Raw genomic sequence first — 26,818 nt, 5'->3', positions numbered from 1 at the left:
TAGGCAAGCTACTTCAGTATGCCATGTGTGGGATTGGATGTGACATGGCGGTGCATGCAGGGGATGTCATGGTGATTCCTCCTGCGTTGTTTGTGTGCATGTGTGTGGTTGAGAGTTCATGTGCGGATGATCACTCTGCAGATTGAGAGGCTGCTGAGCACATACTGTATGTAGATGTTGTTTAGAGGTCAAGCTGTATATCATGAGGAGTACTGCAGGGGCCTTACACAACATGATGATAATCTGACTTAAGTATTTGTTCAGACCATGGTGATAATATCTGAATATCACAAAACGACGTCCAGTGCTTCCTTTTTACAGCTTATTTTCTCTCCATGCGTTGCCCTCAGGTACACATTTCTCATCATAACAAGGCAGTTTAGGTGGATTATTTTGTCCCACACTGGGATGCTTTCTTGCTGTGATGTGTGTCAGGATGATTCTTAATGACTTCCTTGTGTTTTCAATGGCCCACCAATCAGTGTGTGTCCTTGACTCTGTCATCTGTGTTGCTGCATGGAGAACATAAGGAGGCTTTGATCCTTTGAGTATGCGTGTGCGATTGTGTCTGTGATATGTTTTCAAGAGAAAGAGCGCTATCTAGGTGTGTGTATGCATACATACATGTACATCTCTTCATGTTCCTATGTTTGTGTGTCTATACTGTGTGTGCAGGCAGTGCAGCAACCCCGTCCTCCACTACAGCACAGACCCAGGCTCCGCTCTTCAGACATCTTGTGCGTCTCTGGTGAGTAATCAGGTAATTGATCATAGAGACAGGTAATTATTCCTGTGCCAAGCTCACTGGCAAATGAAAAGTCCGGCAAAAAGCATCCGTCTCATCCAACACAGCCTAGAGTAAGAGGACAAGGGAAGAGTAAAAATGGGGTTCTGGGAGGATAGATGGCCAAACCAAAGGCCTTAAATCACAAGTGAGGTTTTTAGCTCATTTAGTCTTGGCGTGTGTGTTCCAGATGTTCATAACCACAACCCTAGATGCAGGATGGACATTAAAGGGACATATTCTTAGCTAATTCAGAAAGGATCCCTGTTTAGCAACTTGAAAATACATTCCTTTTTCTCTGAAGTTGTTGTTCCGTTGGTCACGAGAAGTTTGAATAAAAATCTGAAATCGTGACAGATGGAAATCCATTGATCAGAACACTTAAATGGTCTTGTAGTGTGCTTTACTTGGGCCTGCACCCTGTGGGTTGTAAAAGGTGAGCTACTGTTGGTGTGACAAAGTGCTTACAGGCAGAATTTTACCTCCCCCTGCCTACATCTGTGATCTAGATTGCTTGCTTCATTGGTGTCATTTAGGTTTGTTCTGGAGCAGTGAGTAAACCAATCTTCTTACATACACCCCTGTCTGCAGTTTGCCTTGATTTATGAACAGGGAATAACCCAGCCGAACTTGAGGCTCATTTGTCACCTGTCATTAAGATGTACTGGTAAGGTGTTTTCCTGTTACAAATAGCCCCCCTCAGCCCCCACTCTTCAGGGCAGTAGTTGTGCTGCTGCTGCTGCTGCTTCTGGTGCTGTGTTGTGGAGCGCAGAGGAGGAAGTAGAAGAAGAAGAAGAAAGAGAGAAGCCTTGCTGTCTTTCCAGCTGTGTGTAGCTTACATAGAAGGGAAGAGTATTATGTGTTGTCCAGTCTGTCTCCCGTAATTGCATTGCCGTCTACACCAGAAGATCTTGTTCCCCTCACGGCGATCACTCATTGTCATTTTTCATCTTTGAGAGTGAGCGTGCAATGCCTTTTTTTTTCTCCCTTCTCTTCACCCCCCCACCCCTTCCTCACACACCCCTCCAATGCGCACAGAAGTGGTTGCGCTCTTGTGGGCTGAAACTCCCACTGGAGGCAGACACTTATTTGGCTCCAGGATAAAGCTAGATGTGTGCTGAATTGAAAAGCTAAGTCTAGCATGAAACTCGGGGGCCATGGGAGACTAATCAGTTGTTGAAAGGCAAATAAATAAATAAAGGCACATTGCAAATCTAATTTAGCCTGGACGTATGCTCCTGCATTCTGTGAGCCTGTCTGCTGCTAAAGCTTCAGTTGTGAAACACAAGCAAATGCATGAGTTTCTTGTTTCCCTTTGTTTCAGTGCAGAGTGATGGAGGGCTGGAGAGAGGGATAGGAAGGGACATTAACCCCAGAGAGATGAAGGAGGGAGGAGGAAGGGTGAGGCTGGCTGGATGGGTGAGGTTGAAAGAGGTACAGTTGCAGATTTGTCATTAAATATGTATTTCCTTCAGCAGAAATCCTTCTAAACACACTCCCTGAACTGACTATTCAATTGGTATCCTCCAAGCTGTGTGGTGGGAGTGAGGCGAGTGGAAAGAGAAAGACACACATGCAGAAAGAGAAAGAGAGAGAGAGAGAGAGAGAGAGAGACGAGAGAATATGTTTGACAGGAATACGAAACAAAAGCGGGAGAGGCTGTCTGGGAGGGAAAAGCTGAGCCGACAAACCAGTTAATGTAGCTCTAATCAAACGTTCGCGAGTGTTAAATATTCAGAAACTAAACAATGACAGAGAAGCTGAAACATAAAGGGGTGCATTGTTAACCAGCTGCAGCTTCAGATCTTGAAAAATTATAGATACTGTTCCAGGAGTGAAATAACTGGAGCATGTGTGACAGCTAAGATTACACATAGCTACACAGCTAATACTCATTAATATCTGAGCCTAATTATAGCATTCAGAACTGAACTTGTTGGCTTAATAGTCTATTTCTAGAGAGGCACTCAGAGTGTGTTCATTTACCTGCTCACACAGCACAGAGGTGCTATGATGACTAGTAACAGAGGCATTTATAAGGGCACAACTTGAAGTGGCTTTTAAAGACATACAGAGGTGTTTTCTCTAACCATCTTAAGCTGTCGAATCGTTGACAGATTTGGGGTTAATCTCTCCGATTCGGGCTTCCATCCAGAGTTTGCATCAATATTCAGCAACCATGCACAGAGGAATGTGTTGCAGAAAAGGAAACACATTAATTTCTCTACCAGTAGTAGCCTCTGAAGCCCAGAATGCAGATAAGATGCAAAATATCTTCTCTTTTTTCAATTCTCTTCTTTTTTCTTGACCTGAAAAACACAATATCTCGTTTTCATTGTGGAATCTACTGCTCTCTCCACCTACATGTAAAACAACAGCTGAAAGCAACAGCTTGAAGTCCATTCTTTAGAAGATGATAAAATTAGGAAAATCTCTAACTTAACAATCATGGTTCAGTGTGTTACTGTGCTTATATTTGCTAATTAGCACAAAACGCACAGTACAGATGAAGCTGAAGGGAATGTCATTACTAGTCATAAAGTATTTGACAAATTTAAATTCTGACCTGATGGTTGTGCTAGATGAAAGGTTAAGAGATCACCAAAGTGATGTAAATTCATTCTGAAGGGGACATGAATATAACAAGTTACATTTCATGTGATCTGTAAGCTTAATAGAGTACACTACAGTGTGTGTGTGTGTGTGTATAGATAGATAGATCGATAGTTCGATAATATATATATTATATTAGATGAGACTACTAAAAATACTAAAAGTAAATTATTTCTCCACTCTAATTGCCAAAATAATTACCAACATGAAATGATTCCATAGTATCAGGATGCTGCTAAGAAATAAAGTGTTTTCCTTTTATACAGAGTTTGAAGAGGAGAGGGAATACAACCTGAAAAATACCAAGTATCCAAATGTTTTTGATCATCTATTTACATTAACTGTCAATTGTATGGTTTTGTTATAGTAATTTGAAGCAAGATTCCTGGAGCTTGTTTATCCTTATCCTTATTTCTACTCAGGCTTTAGTTACACAGATGAGTGCTGACTTGATTAACTTTGTTCCAGGTTCCCTCCAAAAAGTATTATTACTTAATAATATTCAATTCCGGTGCAAGCTGGAATTCATTTTATTCCTGCAGTGTGTGTTTATTTGAGTGCAGCTCGACTCTAGCTACCAGTTATGAAAGTAATTGCATGCAAGATTGTCAGAAAATGTCCACTTGTCCTAAAAAAGGCTTCATAGAACTAAGAACATTTCCCTTAAATTATTTAGCACTATCTCTTCCGAGGTTCCTTCTATTTCCATAGGAAAGTATCTACGTACTCCTAAGTATAAACCAATGTTTAAATTGCACTTCCCCACCACACACACACACACTTTTAATGTCTCTGCAGTGAGTTCAGTATTTCATATGATCTATTGGAAAAAAGATATCTTCACCAAAGTATAAACAAACCTTATGATGACACAGCTGGGTTTTGCATTTAAGCACTGCAACAAATTGTCACATTGGTTCATTTAAAGTTGTTAAAGGCCTTGCACACAGGTGTTTTTAATTACCCTGGCTAATTAGACCTTTCTTCAGGTTGAAGTTGGGTGGTCCAATCCTGAGCATTAAGTGATGTCACAAAGAATGACAGTGGGGTAAGTTGTACTACCCTAACAGGTGCAACAAAGCTAACTGGAGACAGAGTGAGAAGTCAGTCAAACCCAGTTTGCATGCACCCACACAGTCCTGAGAAGAGATGTATTCAAGCAATATAAGTGACAACACCTGTGTGGGTGGACTGTAGGTGTGCAGGGCCTTTATATCAATGCAGTTTGGAATCACTTTCATTATCTACCCTCCAGCACCCTTATGTTTTCCACTCTAGCATGTCTGCCTTCTCTTACTTTGCAAATCCTTAAGATGAGCTGGGAATGCTGGGATATTTTTTCAGTTAAAGTGAAAGAGGATAACAAGTGAAGTCTACCACTGTTTCCCTCAATACTGGTCCAATTTAACACCAATTTTGGGCTTTTCACTGCCCGTCTTGTCAAAAGAGGGGTGAGAAGGCCACCGAGCGAGGATTTTTGAATTTGGTCTCAAGGTCGATTCCCGTTCTGTGAAGGGTTAATAATGAGCTCTGTGCAGCAAGACCTCTCTGACTCTCAGCTGGAGCTCACCCTTATGAACTCAGGTAGTGGGCATCTAGTATGCATGGCTCCCTGCTGTGACCGATAGTTAGAGAAACATGGAAATTGCATTCACATACTCACTGGGAGCTTGCTTTCCTCCCCCTGTGATGGTCTGATCCCACAAGATCTGCAGTTAAACCTCAACTGTATAACCCAAAAGTATAGTTAAATGATGCCTAAATTAGCTGTTTTTGTTGCTTTCATCCAATTTTCACCAAATATGGTACATTTAGATGAGCCCAAAAAGCTTTGCAGTCATTTTGTGTTATGTCATATTGTTTTCCCATAATTGGTGACAAAAACTCTTAGACTCTTCTACACATCGTGCAATTACAAGCACATTTGGACAGCACATGCATACTATATCAACTCCAAGTGCTCATGCAAAATGGCATTTCACCTATAGGTGACAGTGACATGACAAATTTACTTGAAGTTTGCACAGCTCAAGCCACAAAGCCCCAGTGTTGCTGTTGTTGTCCGGGTTAAAAGGCCACAAAGTGACAGAAGCTAAACAACTCCCACCCCTCATTCATGCTCTACTGAAGCCAACTCTGACTCATCAAGACACACACAGCCATGAATCAGGGAGAAAAGGCCAGAGTGAATGGGCTATATATGTGTGTGTATGTGTGTGTGTGTGTGTGTGTTTGGTGGGAGTTAATATGTTCTCAAAACCTCATCAACAAACAGCATCTGTGGCTGACACTTTTGGGCAGATGTTTATTTCTAATCAATATGAACACAAAGAGATTACAGCAAAGTCTTATCATCTGTCATCTATTATAGCATGACTCCAGTAAATATACTGTCATTGTCTGCTCTACCTGTCATCGAAAGTGAAACCTGCAGTAGTCAACTGGCTGAGCAGCTTTGAGCTTCAGTGGCAGTGGTCCAGTCAATGCTGTGGCAATGATAATGAAGAGGCTGTGCCCTTCCCAAGCTTTGTGAGTGGTATCATGAAAGCACTCAAACATGTAAGGGCATATCTGATTTGCAAACCAAAATGCTCTCAGCCAAAACAGTCTCTTTCAGTTGTTCAGTCACAAGTGGAGTATATTAAAGACACATTTGACACAAAATTATATCACTTACAGTATGTATACAGGCTTTTTTGCAGCTTCCATGAGCTGCAGATAAACTGACAGAAAAAGTTGCACATTTCTCATTCGATCTGCAGGTCATCTTGAGATCGAAAAGGAGAATATTGCCTCTGTAAATATGCTGAAATTTTTATGCATTGCTTTTGCATCCATAAATTGAAAATTCACATGATCAAGGCTGACAATTTGAAAACAAGCATGCCTTTTCAGACACTAGACACTGCTTGTGTTTATCATTGTTAAAATAGTGATATGAGTTGAGTTGTACAAGCTGAGTGCATGTCTAGTAAATCCCATTCAGCGCTAGAAATGGTGCAAGCTGATCACACACATTATGCCAACCATATTGCCCCTCAGAGCAAGACACTCCACACAGTAAATGTAAGACACAGATGCAGACATGCATAATGCATGAGTGTTGAGCAAGTGTTCACATTGCGATGTGAGTGTGCATGTTGAGAGTATTTATGGCATATTGCACTGTGAATAATCACTCCAAACACACTTGTGTACACGCTCACACACACACACATTTGCATGTACATTGATGCACACACGCCTGCACATGCACACACTGAGCAATCTAGTCTCTGCTGACAGTACATGCGGATGTCTTCTTGGCAGCATATAACCTGCATCAAACTACCTGCTTGGCTTGCACTGAGCAGGTAATGACATGTATATAATATTATTGCATTAATAGAAATGTACGCAACAGTATTCACTAGACTGGTTTATTCAGTGTTAATAATGAGAAGTCATTACTGTGCTGTTCTTTACATCCATAACAGATTTAGTGTACTATCTTACTGCATCTATTGATCACTGAGCAGAAGAGGATACTGTATCGGTCAGTATTCTCCATTGGGAAGAGACTGTTTACAGAGACCTTGGATGCTGCACTTGGTAAACTTATTGACCAGTGACTAGTATGTTCAAATAAACCCTGCTCATGAATATTGACTGACATCCCATAAAATATTGACATGTGTGCTGTGCTGGATCCTTGGTTTTGTGTTTTTGTCTGTTTCCCTGCAGATGTGTGGATGGATGGAGAGATCGAATTCTTTTTGAATTGTATATACTGCTGCAAATAGTCAAAAAGTAATTTGTTACCCCAACAAAAAGAGATAAAAAACTAAAAAGTTTATTTATTAATTTTAGTCATAGTTTTGTGTATGATTACAACCTTGTGATGTTGTTTCTCAGAATGTGGAGACAGTCCATAAAATCTGTAATGAAACTTCATTTTATTTTCACACATTAGTCATCATTTCATGGTTCACTGGTTCATGTTTATTCAAACTCAAATTTTCATTCATAAGCCTAATGAATCCTGAAGTGTCCCCTAAATACAGTGTAGGTGAAATGTCATTGTCATTTTCAAATTTCAACCATAATGTGACTATGCAAAGTGCTGAAACAAGCTTCACAAATAAAACTTTAATAAAGGTTATCATGTGTCTAATTTTATCACAAGATTATAATTTTAACTGTATATAAATGTATTAATCAGATATTTTTTTAAAAAACAAGGGGGAGAATATGGAGAAATGTATCTTGTTTCTAGTTTAAGTGACTAGGAAATATAAGAGGATTATTGAAATAACTAAAACATACATGTTATCCTCTGTTTTCAGAATGCATTTGTTTTAGGATAAATATAATTTTATGACTCAATGATATTAAAAGACTTGATGTCAATTTTCATTCTATTTATAGGATTTAAGCGCTAAATATAGGTTGACAGAAGCACAAGTCACGTGATGTACACTATTCAGAAAAGTATGAAGACTTTGAATTTTTAATTTTATATATAATAGACTCTTTTGTCATAACGTGTATAGATGTAACAACTGGATTGACTCCTTTCACAAGCTACTTGTGACCTGACGTGACTCGGGGCGTCACGCTGGAGCTCAGACTTTGACATTTATGAGCTGGAAATTGAATTGAGACTTGGATCTCACGAGTTAAGTGACTCAAACAAGGCTCGTTGTGCCTCACATTTGTTGTTTGTTTGAAATAGAGGTTGGCGATACCTATCAATCACAGCGCTACTTTCATTTACACATTTCTGCAAGTGTTGCATTTTTTTCCAGCATGATCAACTAATGTAATGAGCTCAGCGTGGGAAGCAAAGGGGAGAGGTTTTAAAGGGGGGGTGAGGGCGGTGCTGATGGAGCAATCAAATCCTGTCATGAGGATTGGTAACCTACTGGGTGGTGAACAGGCCTCTGTATCAATCAGCTGTATGCGGAGAGGAGAATACATGGGCTCTGGAGCTTCCTCCATCCCACACACGGCCTCCAATTAAACAATTAGGCGCAGAGGCTGCTCTAATTGGAAACATGGCTGGTCCTGCTGTACAAGGGCCTCCACTACATCAACAGTCCTTCAGCCGCCCTACTCCATGCCACTCAGCATGCCCTTGAGTTGAACTCTAACATCCCCATCACTCTCTATCTCACTGCCCCCTCCTGCTCCTTCTTTCTCTCTCTTTCTCTGTCTACATGTCTCTCTGTCTCTCTCTCTCTGCTTCTGTTTCTGATCTAATTGCATCCCTCCATATGGAGGGTGAGAAAACTGCAGCGTCCGCAAACCTGCGTGTATTTCCTGTGGCTCCTGTGTCCTTTATTATGGCACAAGCCGCAACAATTCAAGAGAAAGGATCCAGGATTGCACCAATGTGTACCCTCCACCTTCATTTCCCTATTTTCCCAGATAGAAACAGTCATGACAAATATTTTCTCATGGTCTTGAAAAGTAGTTCCACGTAGAAACAGACGTTGTAAACCCTGAATAATTACACTCTTTTGAAACACAGTGTGAGTGCTGCTTCCTCGGATGTGGCCCGTCCCACAGTGTCACCATGAGGAAAATGACAAAGCACCATGTCACAGAGGAATGCCGGGCATGTTGTAGCCAGTCACCCAGGTCAGACTCCTGACAGCAGGCTAGTTTTATGGTTTTGCTGACTGCTGCTTTTGATGGTGTAATTCTGACAATAATCTCATTCTCTCCCTCTCTCTTGCCTGGTCTCAAGGAGCTTTGTGCTCAGCCTTCTTCTTCCCAGCGGCTGGCAGTCAGGAGGGAAAGGTGGGGGGGGGTGCACATTTCATTAGCTTTCAATTCATATTGAATTTATTAATCCCATGCTGGTTCTGCGGGGTGGAAGGCTGCTTAAGAAGGGGGAAAATATCTTCGATATAGACACCTTTTCCTCCATCTGCTTGCAATGTGTGTGCAATGCAAAAGTCTATGAAAGAGAGGAGGAGGGGGAGGAGAGGGGCAAAGGAACCAAGAAGGCGGGAAAAGAGAGGGAGAATAACAACGACAGCCTAACAACAAGGGCTTGTGAAAAGACTGCAGCGGGAAAAAGTGTGTCAGATCATTTACCAGCAGGGATGCACGACTTCATCTTTTTAAAGGCAGCAGCCCTGCAGAAAGGCTCTTGTCTAGTCAGCACTGCAACAAAGGCACAGCTATGGCTTTATTTGTGTGCCTGGAATGTTCCTGTGTGCACAGGGGCAGCACCCGAACAACTAACCCTCAGCTCCATCAAGGGAGGGAACATGGCGCGAACCTCAGCCAGACCTCACCCCTAGATAGAGAAGCAAAGCATTGTTGCAACAACTGAGCTGACAAGCACTTCACACTATTTAACTACAGAAGTGACTCAACAAAGAGCAGCTCTCTGCCTAACTGCCTCTGAATAACTCTGTTTGACGTCGTTCTGAAGAGACTCATGTTGTAGTACACTGGTCCTGTTACAAAGCACGTTGTAGAGTTGGATTTGAGCAGGTGCCAGCTGACAAAGAACTGAAGTTTATCCATCCTGTGCAAGGACAGCCCACAAGCAGACAGCTACTATTTTTGGTCATTCAAGCTATAATGCCTTGTTGACCTGCAGAGCTAGCAGGTCATCAGGCTTTTTTTTTTTTTTTGTCAGAGTGGTTCGCAGTCTGCTTTGCATGACCCTTCAATCAGTGAGCCTTTACACACTCCAGCCCGGCTGCTCAGATGGAAGCTGAGGGCCTGGAGCCAGCATCTCTGCACCCTCAGCACTCTGCAGCCCTCTCAAGCTAATGACGAGGGGGCTGCTCCCACTTTGTCATATGAAGAACTCTCAATTTTGGCATCTCTGTGCTTGTGCCTGTGTGTGGGAGGAGCTGGGAGGTTCATGTCAACTCTTTTTACACTGGCAGCAGAACGGGGTATAATGTCGGAGTAAAGCAGAATTGTCAACTTGAAACAATTTAGAGCACAATTTCTGCCTGTGCAGAAAAGTTCAGGACCTGCTGATTTGGATATTTGCTTATATCATCATTTTTCCCTGCACACCCAACACCTGCCAATCAGCCACCCACTCACATACTGTATCTGACAGAGATCAAACCATCGTAGCAGCACTACTGGACATGCAGCCAGCACACACCACCAGCCACCAATCCCTGATATTCCAATCCATTCATTTATTTATAATCAGGTAAGTACAAGGTCTACTGTATTGTTCTGCAGGGGTCATGAAGAAGAGATGACTGCATCTGTAGAGATGTCTTCAATCCTGCTCTGGCTTTTACAGATAAAGTATTTATATGCTTCCTACTATATATGAATATTTATCACATTTCTGAAAGCTAAAATAATGCCGTATTCATGGTGAACATACACAGCACAATGCAATAGTGCTACAATGACAAGTGACACAATTCACAAACCAAATATTTCAAAATTGTTCTCCCCTTTAAAATTCCAAGAATACAATTTTAAATATGTCTGGACTTCAGCCAAACAAGAGCCAATTAAACGCTGTGCATAGAGCTCTCTGTTTCCTCCAGTTCATGGGTCAAGTTTTATTTTCATCACCTGGCTTACTAGCCAGCTTTTATGTCAAGTTTGATTTAGTCTACTTTTTCCTAAATGCAACTTTATCCGCGGACTCTACCACAGGTATGCTTCTATTTTCATGTTTCACTTTCCAGTTTCCTCATTTTAAAGGCCAAAGTGAAATTCTTTATTGAACTCAGTAAGACACTGTGGCTATTTATAGGAAAAAGAGAAAATCTCACCACTATATTTATTTATTTGCTTTTATGTTTTTTGCTCAGTGTCAATTGCAAAAATGGTAATTACCATCTAGTGAAAATGAACCAAATACAGTAAGCACTTGTATCATGCTCTTTTATAATTCAGGTCAGCCTTGTGGCTCTTAAAACATTATATTATTGTAATTCAAGCACAACCTTGGCTCTCACGATGTTTTTATTCCACATTTTAATAACCTTGCAGTCAGGGCCAAGTGCCATTATGTGAGTAAATGAATGGAATAAGTGCTTGTTCTCATTATTTTCAAAAGCTCTCCTCAATCCATCTTTGCAGACTAGATTTGTAAGTGCTAAGACAAAAACTCTCAATAAGCATTAAATGTCTATGTTTGTGTGTTTGTGAGAGAGGGGGAGATATAGGGAGGGAGGGGAAGCAGAGAGCACACATCTCTGTGTGCTTTAACATGGGGGCTGGGAGGAGGGCTACTTTATTTGAACATGGCACGCTTGTTGACCCTCTTCATAACTATTCATCCACTGCAGAGGCCAAGAATGGGATATTACCACTTAGCCTCTGTAAACACTAGTTATGCTGTTGAACTATGGACCTTGAAGTCATGATCTTAACTGCTGGATGCCTCAGCTGTGTCTGCCAGTGAAGGAAAAAAAAAAAACCTTCCTGCCTGGGTGGTCAATTTTATTGATTTACAGAAAGCTTTTCAAATAGGTCACGTGATTCTTGTGATTTTTCTGTAGCTGCGCTGTTCACCCTGTCTCTTGTCCTGCATATAAGGTCATAGAACATACACACAGCTACACATGCATACACACATACACAAACATATCAGAGCCTGAGGCCACACATTTCTTCACATCATGTGCACCTTGAGTGTTTTATGCTCTACTATCTTAGCATGTTAAATGATAACTGAGCCTAATTTTCCATCCTATACGTTACTGTTTTTGTCTCTTATTTGACCACAGGCCCTCATTAAATTCAGCCCATGTTCTCTCTCTGGCTAAATCTCAGATTTATTATTCACTTTCTCCAGGATTTAGTCACACAACAGTGAGACAGTGCCCTCTGACAAATGCTCCCACTGTATGGCAGAATGGCAGGGACCACAGAGCACATCAAATCAAATGTCAGAAGAGCAGTTGGCCAACTCCAAACTATCTTACGCTTCCATTTCCCCAATATTCTCGAACGCTGCTGGGATAGAATATATATGACAGAATGTCTCTGTGGGACTAAGATAAGAGGGTGCTGGAGATAAGTGAGAGAAAACCATCACCAGATATGATAGCAATCTGTATCCACATTAGTTACTCTGCTATGACAACTGTGCTCATCGGCTGCGCTATTAGATGTTTTTTCTGTTAAACAATCTTATACAGATGGTATCACGCCACAATTGTTTTTCATATCAAGGAGAGTGATGATAAAGCGTGGGAAGCACTGAATGCGAGATTATCACTCATTCCTATGGGGAGATTTAAGGTTAAGAAAGCTGCTCAATCCTAAAAGATCAGAATAAAGACACAAAGCTGATGTCGTAGACTGCACAAAACAAGCGCAAAACTCCTGGTATTGGTAATTGGTTTAAAGTGCTTGCATAATTAACATATCTAAGCCAGATCATATCATTTAGATCTGGAATATTTCCTGTGTTTTTTCATGTGAGGGAAAAACACTTATTTGGCTTGGGAGCAGTCTAAACAGCAAGCAAGTATTTTAGTTTAATTAGACACAAACAGTAGCAATACTGGGACATTTGAAAGGGCCGGTAGCTTCTGTCTGATGTCAACAGCGTGTCTTTGTGCAAGTTACTGAATGAATAAACACTGTGTGTTGGCAATGGAAGAAATTGTTTAAGACCTGCTTCAAGTGTCCACACAGTTTTCATCTTCTGCAAGGTCATGTTGGTGAAATGTCTTCCCAATGAATACTTGGAACGAACTGATCTCCTCACATGTCGCTGTTTGGTACAGTATTATCACTCTTCCAGCTACCACACCTTCATGACTCTATCAGTTTCAGGAGCAATCAACTGCTTTCTGACCTCTGGACCTGCTGTCATCACCACCTTTATGGCCTGGTTTTCTCAACTTTCACTTTCAGTAACTGCAAACAGGAAATGTGACCTATGATTCTATGATTGTGGGCTGTTATTTATGGGCACACAACCAGATATTTGCAGTGTATTTTCAGAAACTACAAGGCAGCAATAACTTCATAAAATAACAGTTAAGAATAACAGAGACATGGTGTAATGCTTGGATCACATGGCAAAAGCAATGGGATTAATGTAAGAAATACTGAATAAAGTTGCGCATTAAGAGAGCGTAATTACTCAATATTGAATCACAGGATAACAGAAGAAATTATGGGCTGGCTGGCCAACCAGTTGCCATTCATTTCTAAAAATAAACCACCATGACTAAAGACAGCTTATATTGTATTATAATTAGGAGGCATTGCACAATGATAGGACAAGGACTTGCTAAAAACTCATTAGTAATATTTAATAAACCTACAGCACTCACACTTGGAAATAGAGGAAGTAATATTCAGACTGGGAGTACGCCTTGGGGTAAAAATGAAAAGAAAAGTTCTGTTGGCTGAATTTAGTTTAAATTCCTGGGTTGCTTGAAGTATTGACTGCAAAAAACAGAATATTTGAACCAAAAAAAGAGAGAGATAGGAAAATAGGCTTAACTATTCTGAGGAATTGCTTATTTTATATGACAGTGGCTGACAATGTTGCACCACAATGTTGCATGTACAATATAAAGTCATTTGTAATGATCTTTATCCACAGTATTAGTGTTTGATGAATTGTTGTTGAAATGATTTATAAATGTCAGCTCCAATTGCACTGACTGTAAGAATTATTTGCATGCACAGCCCACAGAGGAAAACACAGTACTATACAGTCTACATAATGGTAACACAAATTCAACTGGACAGAGAAGCCTACTTAAATGAGTTAGCCTAAAGCTTAATGCAGACTACAGTGCATACAAGCCGAAAGAACAGGGAAAAAAACTGATTTTGTTTGCTTTATTTCTCTTACAATTTGCAGCTGTAATTGAAGCCCTTTGGTTTGGCTGAACACCAGCTTGGATGCTGGTTGTATGAGATCAGAGCTGCAGCTCTCAGTTGTGCAATGTTTTGCCATATTTTGGAAAAATTAAATATACGGCTGTGCTCTGCAAAAATCATGGACTTCAATGATGTACAATATTATTTTGAATGAAATGCTCGCTGCAGCTAAAACCTGCAAAAGCAATAAAATGCAGATAATATCTTGAAGGTAATGTTAAGTTATTTTCTGAGGACATTCTATAAATAAACTTTTTTAACCACGATCCCGTATCAAACTTCACACACTTACACTGGTCCATGCACTGCATTAATGCTGCACAAATGCAAACCTACTTGCCTCATAAATAAGCCCATATTTTTCTCTTAAGTGTCAGATTTTCTCCTGAACTCTGTCAGGGGCAACAAGGTCATGTGATATGCGGAGAGGCTGTCATCAACCAGAAGGCTTGATCCAATCCACTGTGACGACAACTATCCACCCTGCTAAAGTGTCCCTGAGCAACATGTTGTTTGTATAAGCTGCTCTCAGGTTGTGACAAGAAGAAAAATCAAATAAAGCTGATGAATCACTCAGCTGATAAAAAGCAACCAATTAAGTTGGATTGATTTCTGTTGTGCATAATAGTTACAATAATAATATGGATAAGGTGTAATCACATCAATGTTATACCATCTATTATGATGTTATTCTGACTTGTATTTGTTTTTCCTCATCTTACATAATATCTAAATAAAGATGTGGATAAATGTGTGTGTTTCAGTCATACTGAAGCTTTACACAAAGCAATAAATGATAATGTGTTTTGAGCTATGCCATTATTAAACTGTTGCTTGTTGTGGTAAGACATTTGAACTTTGTATTTGTATAGTTTATTACCTTGCTCTTTTATTGTATTTACCTTTGACTGTATTTGCCTGCATTGTACTTATTGCCACATCCTCCTTTATTCTGTATATGTGTCAACAAAGACATATTTATTTATTTATGTTGATATTCTTTAAATGTCCTCTTGATGTAATAGTTTCTTATATTTTATTCAATAATACGCATTTGCTCTATTTCTTATACATTTTAGGTTTTATTCATCTTACCACAGTCGGTTAAATTGGGGTCAAATGAATGTATGGTATTTGATTGAAATAAAACAAAACAAAGGGAGCATCAATGCATCTCGGTTGCACATTTCAATTGCAAGTGCAACATGACATGCGCTAGGTGGTGCACTGTGTAAGTGAGCAAGTTTATAGGGTTTGATCATTAGTAACAAAATCTGTTGCTCAGTAGCGCCACTTGCGCTGGCCTAGCGGCAATACCTATCAGTCTTGTGTTATTACAGCCCTCATGACCACGACAATATCAAGTTAGCTATACTAAAATCCAGAACCTGTCGCAGTGACTTTCAAAATAAAACAGTCATTAATGCTAACATGCTGCAGAATCTTTTTATAACTCAAAAGCACCAGGAAAAAACGCTAATGTATTATTCACTAATTATATATAAATGATAAGGCTAGTTTTTTTTAAAATCTATGTTCATAGCGGAACTCATAGCCATAAAGACAATAATTCTCTACTTTTGCTTTGCCGGAAGTGTCGCGAGCTCTCTGATGTCTGTTTGTCTGTCTTCAGGGAACTTGACAAAGCTTTGACCACGAATGAGCCAATAGGCTGTGGAAGGCAGAGTTGTCCCTGTGGCCGCCATTAAAGAAAGGAATCCATGAATTCAAATGGAAACCAACAGGAACCGAGGCTGAAAAAAATGATCGAAATAATCGTTAAAATATAGGCCGATGGCAGATTTCGAGAGGTTTTCACAGGATGTGTTTCGTTTTTAGACTGAATTTTGCGATGGAGGAGTAAGACAGGACGTTTTTATTTTTTTTAAGCAGAGACCGTTTTAGGGCTAAGGGGGAGGGGGAGAGTTGCTTCTTTGCTCTCCTTTTCTTTTTGTTTTATGAACATTTTCCGCTTCCTTTAATTAGTTTGGACTGTGTGCTTTTGAGATGTCGACATAAAAGACCACACAAGTCTCTTTTATCCGCTTTTAGCTCCGGCGGGGGGGGGTGGGGGGGGGACTGCAATCGGGAAGGTTGTTGAATTAACTATCCTCCAGCCAAATGTTAGCTACAAAAAATATCTCTCGCTGATTAAGCCTGCACATCTTAGAAAACACAACTCCGCAAATTTGTTCTTTATTTCCCGGGAAGTAAAATGATGGAGAGTTGGACCTCGCAGTGAAGAAGGATGAGTTCTTGTTTTGTACCAAACGGGGCCAGTTTGGAGGATTGCCACTCCAATCTATTCTGTCTGGTAAGAGATTTAAAACTAAAGGAAAGCAGCCATTTTTAACTAGCTGAACAGGGGCTAAGCTAACGTTAGCCACAGAGGCATCAGTTGATAGTAGCTTAGCGAGGCTTACGGCCCTGTCGAGCTGACATCATTTCATTTCAAGATATCCCAGCTCTCTAACGTTACAGTATGTTCTTTTTAAACACTTAAATGTAAGGGTCTGTCTGTTATAATTTTCTTTCTACCACATTACCATTTTCCCCCTGTTAGCGAACCAAACACTCTAGCTGAAAGCTACTCGCTTGTAAAGCTTCATTTACTACATTTCACAGGGCAGACACAGCAACATACTGCCAGTTAGCACGGAAATAAATGTTGTGCATTTTACTGCCAGAAGCACGACTTGTTTCCCCAATGAGTAAGTTGTTGTTGTTGTTGCACTTTCTCCCTTTCGCCTCAACACCTTTTGTTGTTACTAACTTGCCATTTCCTTCTCGGCACATTTCCACTATGTTTTTATCAAGTGGTGACCCGTAAATCACACACAACATGCACTTAAGTTTGCAGCATTAAGTTATGTCGCTGAGACTGGGAAACCGTGGTGCATTTGCTGTTAAATACGGTTTGTGTTCAACACTTGACAACTCCTGCAGGAACAAATGTCAATGCCAAACTTGCACAGCTTGTCGGTGAAAGCACGCCCCTTATGTTGTGACTAGAAAGCTCCTTTTTGCAAATAGTATGTGACAAGTTTGTGGTAGCAGTATTTGTTTGCAAACGTTAATTATTTATGTAATGTGTCATTATCTTGTTTGTCCGTGGCTAAATCTCCATGGACTTCATTTTCTAGTATTCACACCAACTAGGGCACAGGCCCCGGGCTGATTATATAATCTCTGGCATGCATTCCTGGGCATTACAAACATCTAGGTAGCTACATATCTCAACTACTCTTTCTTCTACTATAAGCTACTCAGGGAGTTTGGGTGAGGTTTATGATGTGTTTCTCTGTCCCTGAATATCTTTTTCATCGTATCATGTTGTCAGTTGTGGCCAGTTCGCTAAATAGTTGTGGTTGCGCTCTTACACACATGGAGTTAACAGGTCTTCTTTAAATCCCTTGTGAGGTAAATAGTGCAGTGAGCCTCCACTGTGTAGTGCACAGTTCAAGCCACTACAGTAAAAGTAAAGGTGTTGCTTGAGCGTACGGTTCCTCCTCTGGCCTGATAATCAAGAACATGATCTGAATGTGTTTGTTGTTGCAGTTAATTGGCTTGTCAGCAGGCTTAACTACAGTTTCACTTGCAGGTTAGCGGAGGAGTGTAATGCTACCTTCATGTGCTCCTGTTTACATCCTGCTTCCACTATCGGAAGTAACAGATGTGATTTGCCAAGTCCTATAATGTAACCTTTAGAAAAGATAGATTTTTGTTACAGATTAAATGACACAGAAGCACTTTGTGGCACAGTGACAGAAGTAAAAGACCACAAAATGCATCGACAGTAGGTTGAATTGTTAACGCATGTATGCACAAAATATTATCAAAAGTTAAAAGAGGAGTGAGAGTAGAAATGCATCACTAGCAATGTTTACATTGAATCTGGTATAGTAACAATACAGTGAAATACTACACTGCTTTTACCACAAATTGACACAGCTTCCAAGCTGTCTGCTCTCTGAAGGTAATATTTCATTGCAGAAAATCCCCACTCTCTCAATACTACTCTGCTGGGTCGATTGTGTGTGCTGAACTCGTAATTACAATGTTTACGGCGGCACTTGAAGGCAGCGTTGGCTACAGTGGACAGGCGAGGTAGAGGCTGGTAGATGTGGTGCTGTGCCTGTCTGGCTGACATTTTCCTGCACACTGAGACTAAGCATAACACCACTGCTGTTATGACTCACTCGCTGAACAGACTCCACTTTGTGGTTTTATGGTGAAAGAATGCGAACACATTGTGGTTCTTTTTTTTCCCCCATAGTTTTTCACTGGATAGTTCAACATGGACTTTGATACTACTTGTTGCATGCTTTTTTTTTTTTGTTTTAAAAAGTGGCCTTCTTGGAGTTAACTTGGAGTGTAAGTTCAGTTTATGAGCTCATGTCTTATTATGCATGTTTTGTAGCTGTCTTTTTATGACATTTGCAGTTTGAGCTGCCATGCATTTCAGTGTTAGCGCAGGCTCTAATCTTTTACAGAAAGCACTACAAAAATATTCTGTTTGTGGATGGCATTGAACGTGGCATACGTTCAAGTGACAAGTGCTGTGTATAAAGTAGCTCCAGTGAAACTGATAGAATGCATTCTCCTTGACCAAATGCAAACACACACTTGTTAGTTTCATGTTTGCTCCATGACAGCGTTAAACGAGGGGGAGAGAGAGAGAGGTGACAGACAGAAAAAGAGACAGAGCCTTGGTAGAAGAGGAGCATCTGCGACATGATTTGAGCAGCTTCACCTGTTGCTTGTCTCATATCTTGAAAGGCAGGAAGGCAGCTGTTTGAACACTGTGTTCCCTACTGAGACCCAGAACCCTAAGTGGCCAGAGGGAAGGTGAGCAGCTGGCAAAATCCCAAGTACGCATCACTTCAGGAAAACTTCCTGCCTCTATCCAGTGGCTTTGGCCTTAGATTCCCTCCTAATGCAGCCGTGTGATTTTTGGCTTTGCCATATGAAAGATAAAACTTCTCATGACCCACATTGCTTGCCCTGCTGTGACATTTTATAAGCAGTCGCTCACATACCTGAGCATTTACTCAGACAGGGGGAAAGCTATGTAGATTCCAAAGCCGTGCACTAGGGGTTGGCGATATGGCCCTAAAATAAAATCACAATATTTCAGGGTATTTCTGCGATAAAGATATTCTTGACAATATGATGAAATACTCCTTGCTGGACTTTTGGCTCTCCTCATATTCAGTCAAGTGCTTCTGCTTGAGGTGGTGAAATAAGTTTGTTGTTACCGTCTTCTTGCACTTCTTATATATTACTGTGGTTTTTTGTGCATCTGATCTTTCGTAACCAAACCACTTCCACACTACTAAAGTCGTTCCTCTTTATGGAACTAACTCCTCTACCTCTACCATGGAGCTGGTAGCAATGTAACTTTTGCTTTGAGTCATGCTTGTTGTTGCTGTGTGTAACGATATGACGTCATTACATCAACAAATCGGAATATTGCCATTATGATGATATTAATTTTTTCTATCATGTTAAAATTATATGGATATCATTGTGAACGATACGCTATGGCACACCCCTGCCATGCATGAAGTGTTTGATGCAGGCTCCTGCATGTGTACCACACGTTGGAAGGAAATGAACATATATCTTTGGCACGCTCTGTTTTTGCACACAGGCTGCCACTAATTTATTTTGAAAGGACAGACAGAACAACTGCAGAAGGCACATTTATCCTTGATAGAGCAGTCTGCCTCTTGGATATTATTGTTGATGAGGAGTGGAGTACTGACGTGTCTAGTCCTCGACAGAGGGGCTGTCCAGCTCTGCATCTTGAAGCTCAGAAATATGTAAAGACAGCAGTTAATATTTTTATCTGGAGCTCACAGTTTGTTTTAATACACAATTCCTTATATTTTGTGCAAACTATAAGCAGGATGACTTCAGGTTTCTGCAATTTAATGTTGTAACTTAATATTTTAATGCAATTGCAAATGCAATTTGATGCTTAATCCCTAAATAAAACAGACTTCTGTGCAACTAGAGAGGTTGTTGTCCGTAGTGGACCTATGAAAACGTATTAAAAGGTGTGAATGCCGTTTTTTTTTTTATTGTTATGAAGTCGTACAAGATACATTATGTTACGACCCTTATCTGTAAGATAAACTCCTGGTATTTCAACTGTGATATTTGTTTTTACTTTATGGCTTGCAGAGTCCTAACTTATGTAAAGAAATGTTCAGTCTTAATAATTAGTTCCGTCCATCATGAATCAGCAGTGGAAATGCTTATTTTCTGTGTAAATGAAGCAGAATCTGCTGACTTCTGACGCTTTTGTCTAATTCTCATGAATAAGTTCAGCAGGTTTAGATGTGTATCATTACTCTGAACTAAACATCTAGCTTCAGAGCTACTCAAGGTCTTCGCTTCCTCATTTTTCTCTCCAGTCCTGTAGTCATACAGTATATTGGATAAAACCCCTAAAAGTCAGTGTATTCACTTAAAAACTGTTCAAAGTTTCAAGTGGGGTCCAGTTTGAGTTCACCTTGTCTCTCCATCTTCACAGTGTTGAGCTCAGCAGCTCACTGGAAGTGAAATAACTTGATGTAAAATTTGCTGGCTTTGTGTTCTCTAGCGTCCCAGTGCAGAAGATAAAAGAGCGCTCTGAATGTCAGTGAGCAGATATTGAACCACAGCTGAAATTGCAAACAATTTTCAACTCAGATGGTCAACATTACATTTTTTAAAATATTGAATAGATTTCCTAATATTCTCACATTTTATATATACAGTAGATGTATCCTAAACTTTGAAGATGTTGTGATTTCATCTGAGGCCCCTGCACAGTTAAGATAGAGGAGCTCTGTGAACATTAGTCATTCAAATTTATCTTTGAAGTAGTGTTCTGTGTTATGCATCTGCACTGATGATTTATTGAATTGAGGTGGTTGTGACAGCTTGATAATGTAGCAAGTGTTAATGATGGTGTATAGATATTGAGGATGGAGGTGTCAGATAGAGACTTAAAGTACTAAACATAATACACTCTAAGCAGGCTATTACTGAGGATAATTGCTTGTTGACAGTAACGCACAGCATTTAGTTATACTTGTTCCCTTATAGCATAATTGCTGTAGTGAAGGATTTTTTTTGTGCCATGTATTCTAAAGGCAAGATTCATAATGTATTCAATAGCCTTCTTGGCAGAGAAACTGCAACATATATACATACATCTCAATACTGACAGAAATTGTTGCAAAAGCAGTGATGAATAGAAGTGTAGTGTAAGATGAAGAGTCAAGCCCTCTGCTCTTGTAGGCTGTTGTATTTCATTGACGCATTAACAGCACATCAGCAGAAATAATCAGTTATTTTAGCTGTGACTGCTACTATGGTGGCTAAATCTCAGGAAGGAGACTTTCACAACTTTCAGTGCCCACAGGATGTGGTCAGTTGGTTCAATTTGCCCCGCGTGTGTAGTTGTACTGCAGTAACTGTAGATAGTAACAACAAGCATGTCAGTGTTTTCTCTGTGTGCCATTTCAGAGGTCGCCTGATACCAAGCTGACTGCTAATTAAACTATTTAACCTTCTCATGACCACATGTAGTGCTGCATGGAGTCGCTTGTTCGCTTGATTTTGAAGAATGCCTCACGACTCTGTGTTACGAGGGATGGGAATTGTTAAGATTTTATTGATACCAGTGCCATTATCGATTCTGCTTATCAGTCCGATTCTTTATTGATTCCCTTACCAATTCCTGATCAATTTTCTGTGGGGGGGGGAATAGGCTTACACAGAGTTTCACTGTCAACACAACTGTTTTATGATCTCCACTGTTTATCAATAAGCTTGCATGCTGATGAATATATGAAACTAGACTAACTAGCGAAAATAAATGGTCCACAACCAAAAGTTAACTGCATTAATTAATGAAATAATTAATTTGAAAGCATCTTACAGTCTTCTGTCTGTATGAGAATAACAAAATGAGAGGGAGGAGTGCTCCGCTGTGTTATTAACGCCACGTCTCCAGCAGTGGAGAGCAGCCTCTCTGCTGCGCCGTTAGTTCTGTGGAAAGCCTTGGTTTTACAAGATGCCGAGCAGACACGTGGCTTTTGAGGTGAAACAGACTGAGCACCAAGTTATTTTCTTCTTATTTTCTTTTTCTCACCTCAGAGTTGGTTTAAGTTGTTAAATGCTGCAGTGTGTGTGTTGGTCAGCTAGTCTTGTTTGTTACTTCTGTTCGCTGCTCCTCTCCGTTAATGTTAGTCTCTGAGTGACCATGTAGAAAGTTCACAGTGTACTTCATGTTCATCTCACAAAGGTAATTATTTACTCCATTAAATCAAAAAACGCTTGGAACCGCTGCCTTTTTTGAAGATGAATTACAAGATAGGCAAAGATAACTCTAGCATGTGTGTGCTGTAGACAGTCCAGAGGCTACACTGCCCTCGCAGTTGAGTTCCACCTTTTTTGTTCCGTCAACATCACATGTCTGGACATCGATAAGAGGAACTGATAAGCTCGGAGACATATGATTCCGATGGTTTGGACAATTAGGAACCGGTTCTCAACTGGAACTGGTTCTTGATTCCCATCCCTATGTGTTACTCTTTTAAAAACTGTTACTTGTTATATAATGTAATAATTAATTGATAATCCAAGTTACTATAAGTTTGTTTTCATTCAATAGACAGTTAATGAACAATTAATTTGTTTCAGCACAGATCGCAACTATGTGATAGCTGTACCCAAGTTTTATTTGGTTGGAGGTTGGATTGAGAGCAGTTCTCATTGCCCTACATGCTCCTGTTCTTGTAGGTAGAGAGGCCTTGTAGCATGTAATATTACTTAATGTTTATCTAAATCCACTCTGCCTTGACAATAACAAAATGTCAAGCTGCAACTGCATCCACTTTGTTCATTACCGTATCAGATCTAACCTGTAAGAGCCATGGTAATGTACAGTATCAGTCACGTTTGGATACATTGAGAAAGTGTGTCCAAACTTTTGACTGGTACTGTATATCTCTCTTCTATTAAGTGGTCGTTGGGTGCAGTTAGGTAGGTTTTAAGGCTCATTTTCTCTTTTTTATCTCTTTTCTCTCTCTTTTAAGGCTTAAGAGCTACCTTAAAACATAAAATAATTTCATAAGGGATATCAGAGACAAAGCAAGCAAAGGAGGATAGTCTTTTAAACTTAATATCTTAATTATTATTAATTAACTTAATACAAATAATTATGATTAATTAAAAAAATATATAATAGTTTTTTTTGGAGGCCATAACCAAGAAAGTGTTAAAAGATTTTTGTGGAATTGGCTACAAAAGGGCAAAAGTTACCAAAACACATTTGAATAAGAGTCATGCAATTCAAACCAAGGTGAGTCAGATATCACTGCCCTCTCACCGGCTTGATGCCTGACTGTCTGTGTGCAGCACATAATCACGTCTACAAGTGTGAAACCAATATCTGTGAGGGGGGGAAGGCTCTAATAAAATCTGTGGGGCACTTATGAACAAAACCGTTTTATACAATGAGCGCCTAACACTCAATACCATTGGGGACTGGCCCGATAGTATTGTGTGGCCAGTGAGATGATGGGGGGTGGGGAATGGGGGGGGGGGTTACTTGCTAATTGCCTATCTGTACTGCTTACGATCTGGTTTCACAGTTAACCGTTGTCTCCACCCTGCCTTTGCATTGTGTGCACAGATGTTTCCTAGCAAGATGCAGGTGTAATGTAGTGCTTCTCACACTCCAGCAGGAAGGAGCACCCTAACTGCTGCGGCTCAGTTGTTACACACAAACCCAGCTCTGCTGTTTGCATCTCGGTGCTTGTCCTCAGCATGTGTAGCAGCTTTTCAATTCCTCAGGAGCCAGATTGTTCATCAGAGATCATGATGTTTTCATCATGCACCCCGACAACCACTGTGTTTAGTTATAATGAGACTATAATGCAACCTTGGGCTTTTGTATGCTTGCCAGACACTTTTTTTCCCCCTTGAATTAGTGGTGGAGAACAAATTAAACACATGCTCTCTGTTAGTTGATGATGTATACTGTGTATAATTATGGAATAAGAGTCTAGACTGTATGTTGCTATGGTGTATTACCTGGACATGTACAGGAATCATTAATATAGTCAGAATTATTTTTAACCTCAGGTCATTAATCATTTTCTCACTGTCTTATTGCTTGCTAACTTGTTGTGATCTAGCTGTGCTCCAGCTGACGCCACACAATGCTCTGTTTTGACAGCCTATAACCCCCACACCACCCCCACCCCCACCATCACAACTAACACCACAAATCTCCCAGCTTATCCCTAGCCAGGCGAAAGACCACCGCTTCGCCACAACCACGGGTAATCACTTGTTCAGGCTCAGCGCCTCTGCACTTGAGTTAAGATATCCCCTGAATTGTAATGGATTAATTGGTTGAATATACAGAGGGACAGCTTGCCAACTCAGCCTGAACGGAATAGGACTTAAACGGCATGAAAATGAACAGTCCGTGTTCGCACAGATTAGTTGAAATGTCTACAAGGATAGATAGAGGACCGAGATTGCCAGCGGAAATAGGAATGCACGCCTGAGGCATCGTGTGTGTGTGTGTGTTTTGTGGTAGTTAGTGTGTGTATGTGTGCATGTGTTTAGGTAGACATGGGTAGTCTGTCGGCACTTGGGTGATAAGCAGCAGCGCTAGCTAGCAGTGGAGCGTAATGTTCCTGCTTTAACACTTAATAACCCTGCCAGTGATTTACTGCCTATGAGGCTTTTTCCTATGTGTTTTGTTCTCTCTATAAAAGCCAGACATCGTTTATAGAAAGGCAAAGCACCCCCCCAGCACTCACCAATAATGAGGATTAAGGTGGTGAGACCACGTTTACCAGCATTAGTTTTTTTCCTATTTGTGTTTCGAACATGTTGTTCATGGTGATATTGAAAGCACCTGGAGCATACTGTGTAAGTACAGAGTCTTTGCGGAAACAAACAAATGTCCCAATTTTTTAGAGGCAATTTCTCTTTTGTGTCAACACACAATTGTCTTGTCATCATCTGTGTATCTTTCAGTCTCTTCCCTTTTTCTTGTTATCCCCCCCTCATTTTGGCAGCCTAGGTGTCTTGTTGTCAGAAGTAGTTGGGTGGGTGAACTGCCCCATAAAAGAGGATTAATACCTACTCTCTACACTCGGCTCAGCACATGTTTACTCCGAGGTGCTGAGTGGATCCTGAAGCGACGACTCCGCACACTAACACTCTCTTTCTCTCCCCCTCCCTTGCTTTGCAGGCTGACTTGACAGGGATCAAATGGAAGAGGTTTGTGTGGCAAGGTCCCACCTCTGCACCCATCCTCTTCCCGGTGACAGAGGAGGACCCCATCCTATGCAGCTTCAGCCGCTGCCTGAAGGCAGACGTGCTAAGCGTATGGCGACGCAGTCAGCGGCAGGGCCGGAGGGAGCTTTGGCTCTTCTGGTGGGGGGACGACCCCAACTTTGCCGATCTCATCCACCATGAGCTTGCAGGTAAGGGCCGCTTGGCATACACATAAGGGCATGTAATTTGGAAAAAAAAAAGTTATATCAAACTGTGTAGGTACATCCTCTTTATGCTGCTTCATCACTACATGGAGGTCAGAGGTCAGCTACAGAACATCACCCAGGGTGCTTGTAGGGATTCAGTGATTGAGGTCAAAGGAACAGGAAGAGTGCTCTAAGACACAGAGGTGGCTCTCATAGTTTAAGAGCAGTTCATTTACCCTGCTGCGACATGGTAATTAAAGGGGAATACCACAGATTTCACGCACAAAGTCTGTTTTTAGGTCTGTAGGAATGCTACTGTATATGTGAAAAAAGTTGGAAAAAGACTTTTTTGGCTCCAGGGGGAGCTGTGAGAAATCTGATGAAGTGCCAAAAGTGATGTTGATCGGTTGGGGCTGCAAGTTTGAAAATGAAGAAATATCTGGGTGTGTTGAGTGAGTGAAGTGAGCTTACCAGACTTCTGTTGCCAGAGGATAGCAGCTTGAGGCTACATTAGCTGCTACTAGCATAACAAACCCTAATCTCCAACTAAACTGTCAGGGGTTGAATTATATTGTGGTTAATGTACGCGCCAGGTTTTGAAAGGAAGAAGTGAATGGAATGAAAAATATGATATGTCTGCTTCTGCTGCAGTGTTTTTGATTCTTTGTTTTTAAACTGTGATTCTAACAATGTTATAGGAGTGCAACAATAAATCGGTGGAGTACTCTTCAGTGTTTCCCTACAATACTGCAGTGGTGTTGCAGTGTTGCAGAATTATCAGCGATTCTGCTAAAATTTCACATGTGCATTAATATCAATGGACTACTAATGATTTTCACTTGCACACTGTGCGAACACGATAACAACCTATGTTATCCTGGAAATGTTTTGAGTCATCAACTAGTGCATCAAATCCCAGAATCCTCCCTCTTCTCATTCTTCAAAGGACATCTACATGAAAGGTACTAACATAAGAGTAGTGTAGCTGCTTGAAGGAGTAGGGCAATGCGTAATGTGTGTATTTGTAGCTAGTGTGTGGTTGAGTGAGCAGCAGAAAAGTGACAGGGAATGCGAGTGG

General features: G+C 40.7%; 1 protein-coding gene across 1 annotated transcript in view; it reads left to right on the top strand.

The window, feature by feature from the left end:
* The first annotated feature begins 15,903 nt into the window (after window positions 1–15,903).
* med13a (mediator complex subunit 13a) overlaps window positions 15,904–26,818 on the top strand; it is a 78,506-nt gene continuing 67,591 nt past the window's right edge. The window contains exons 1-2 of the mRNA XM_067607429.1: window positions 15,904–16,550; window positions 25,509–25,743. Of these exons, the coding sequence (XP_067463530.1) occupies window positions 16,485–16,550; window positions 25,509–25,743 (301 nt within the window). The 5' untranslated portion in view covers window positions 15,904–16,484. The remainder of the gene's footprint in view (window positions 16,551–25,508; window positions 25,744–26,818) is intronic.

This window comes from Thunnus thynnus, chromosome 13 (assembly GCF_963924715.1).
Source record: "Thunnus thynnus chromosome 13, fThuThy2.1, whole genome shotgun sequence".
Classification (NCBI taxonomy): Eukaryota; Metazoa; Chordata; class Actinopteri; order Scombriformes; family Scombridae; genus Thunnus; species Thunnus thynnus.
The sequence above is the reverse complement of the archived record's forward strand: the minus strand, read 5'-3'. Positions and strand labels throughout refer to the sequence as shown.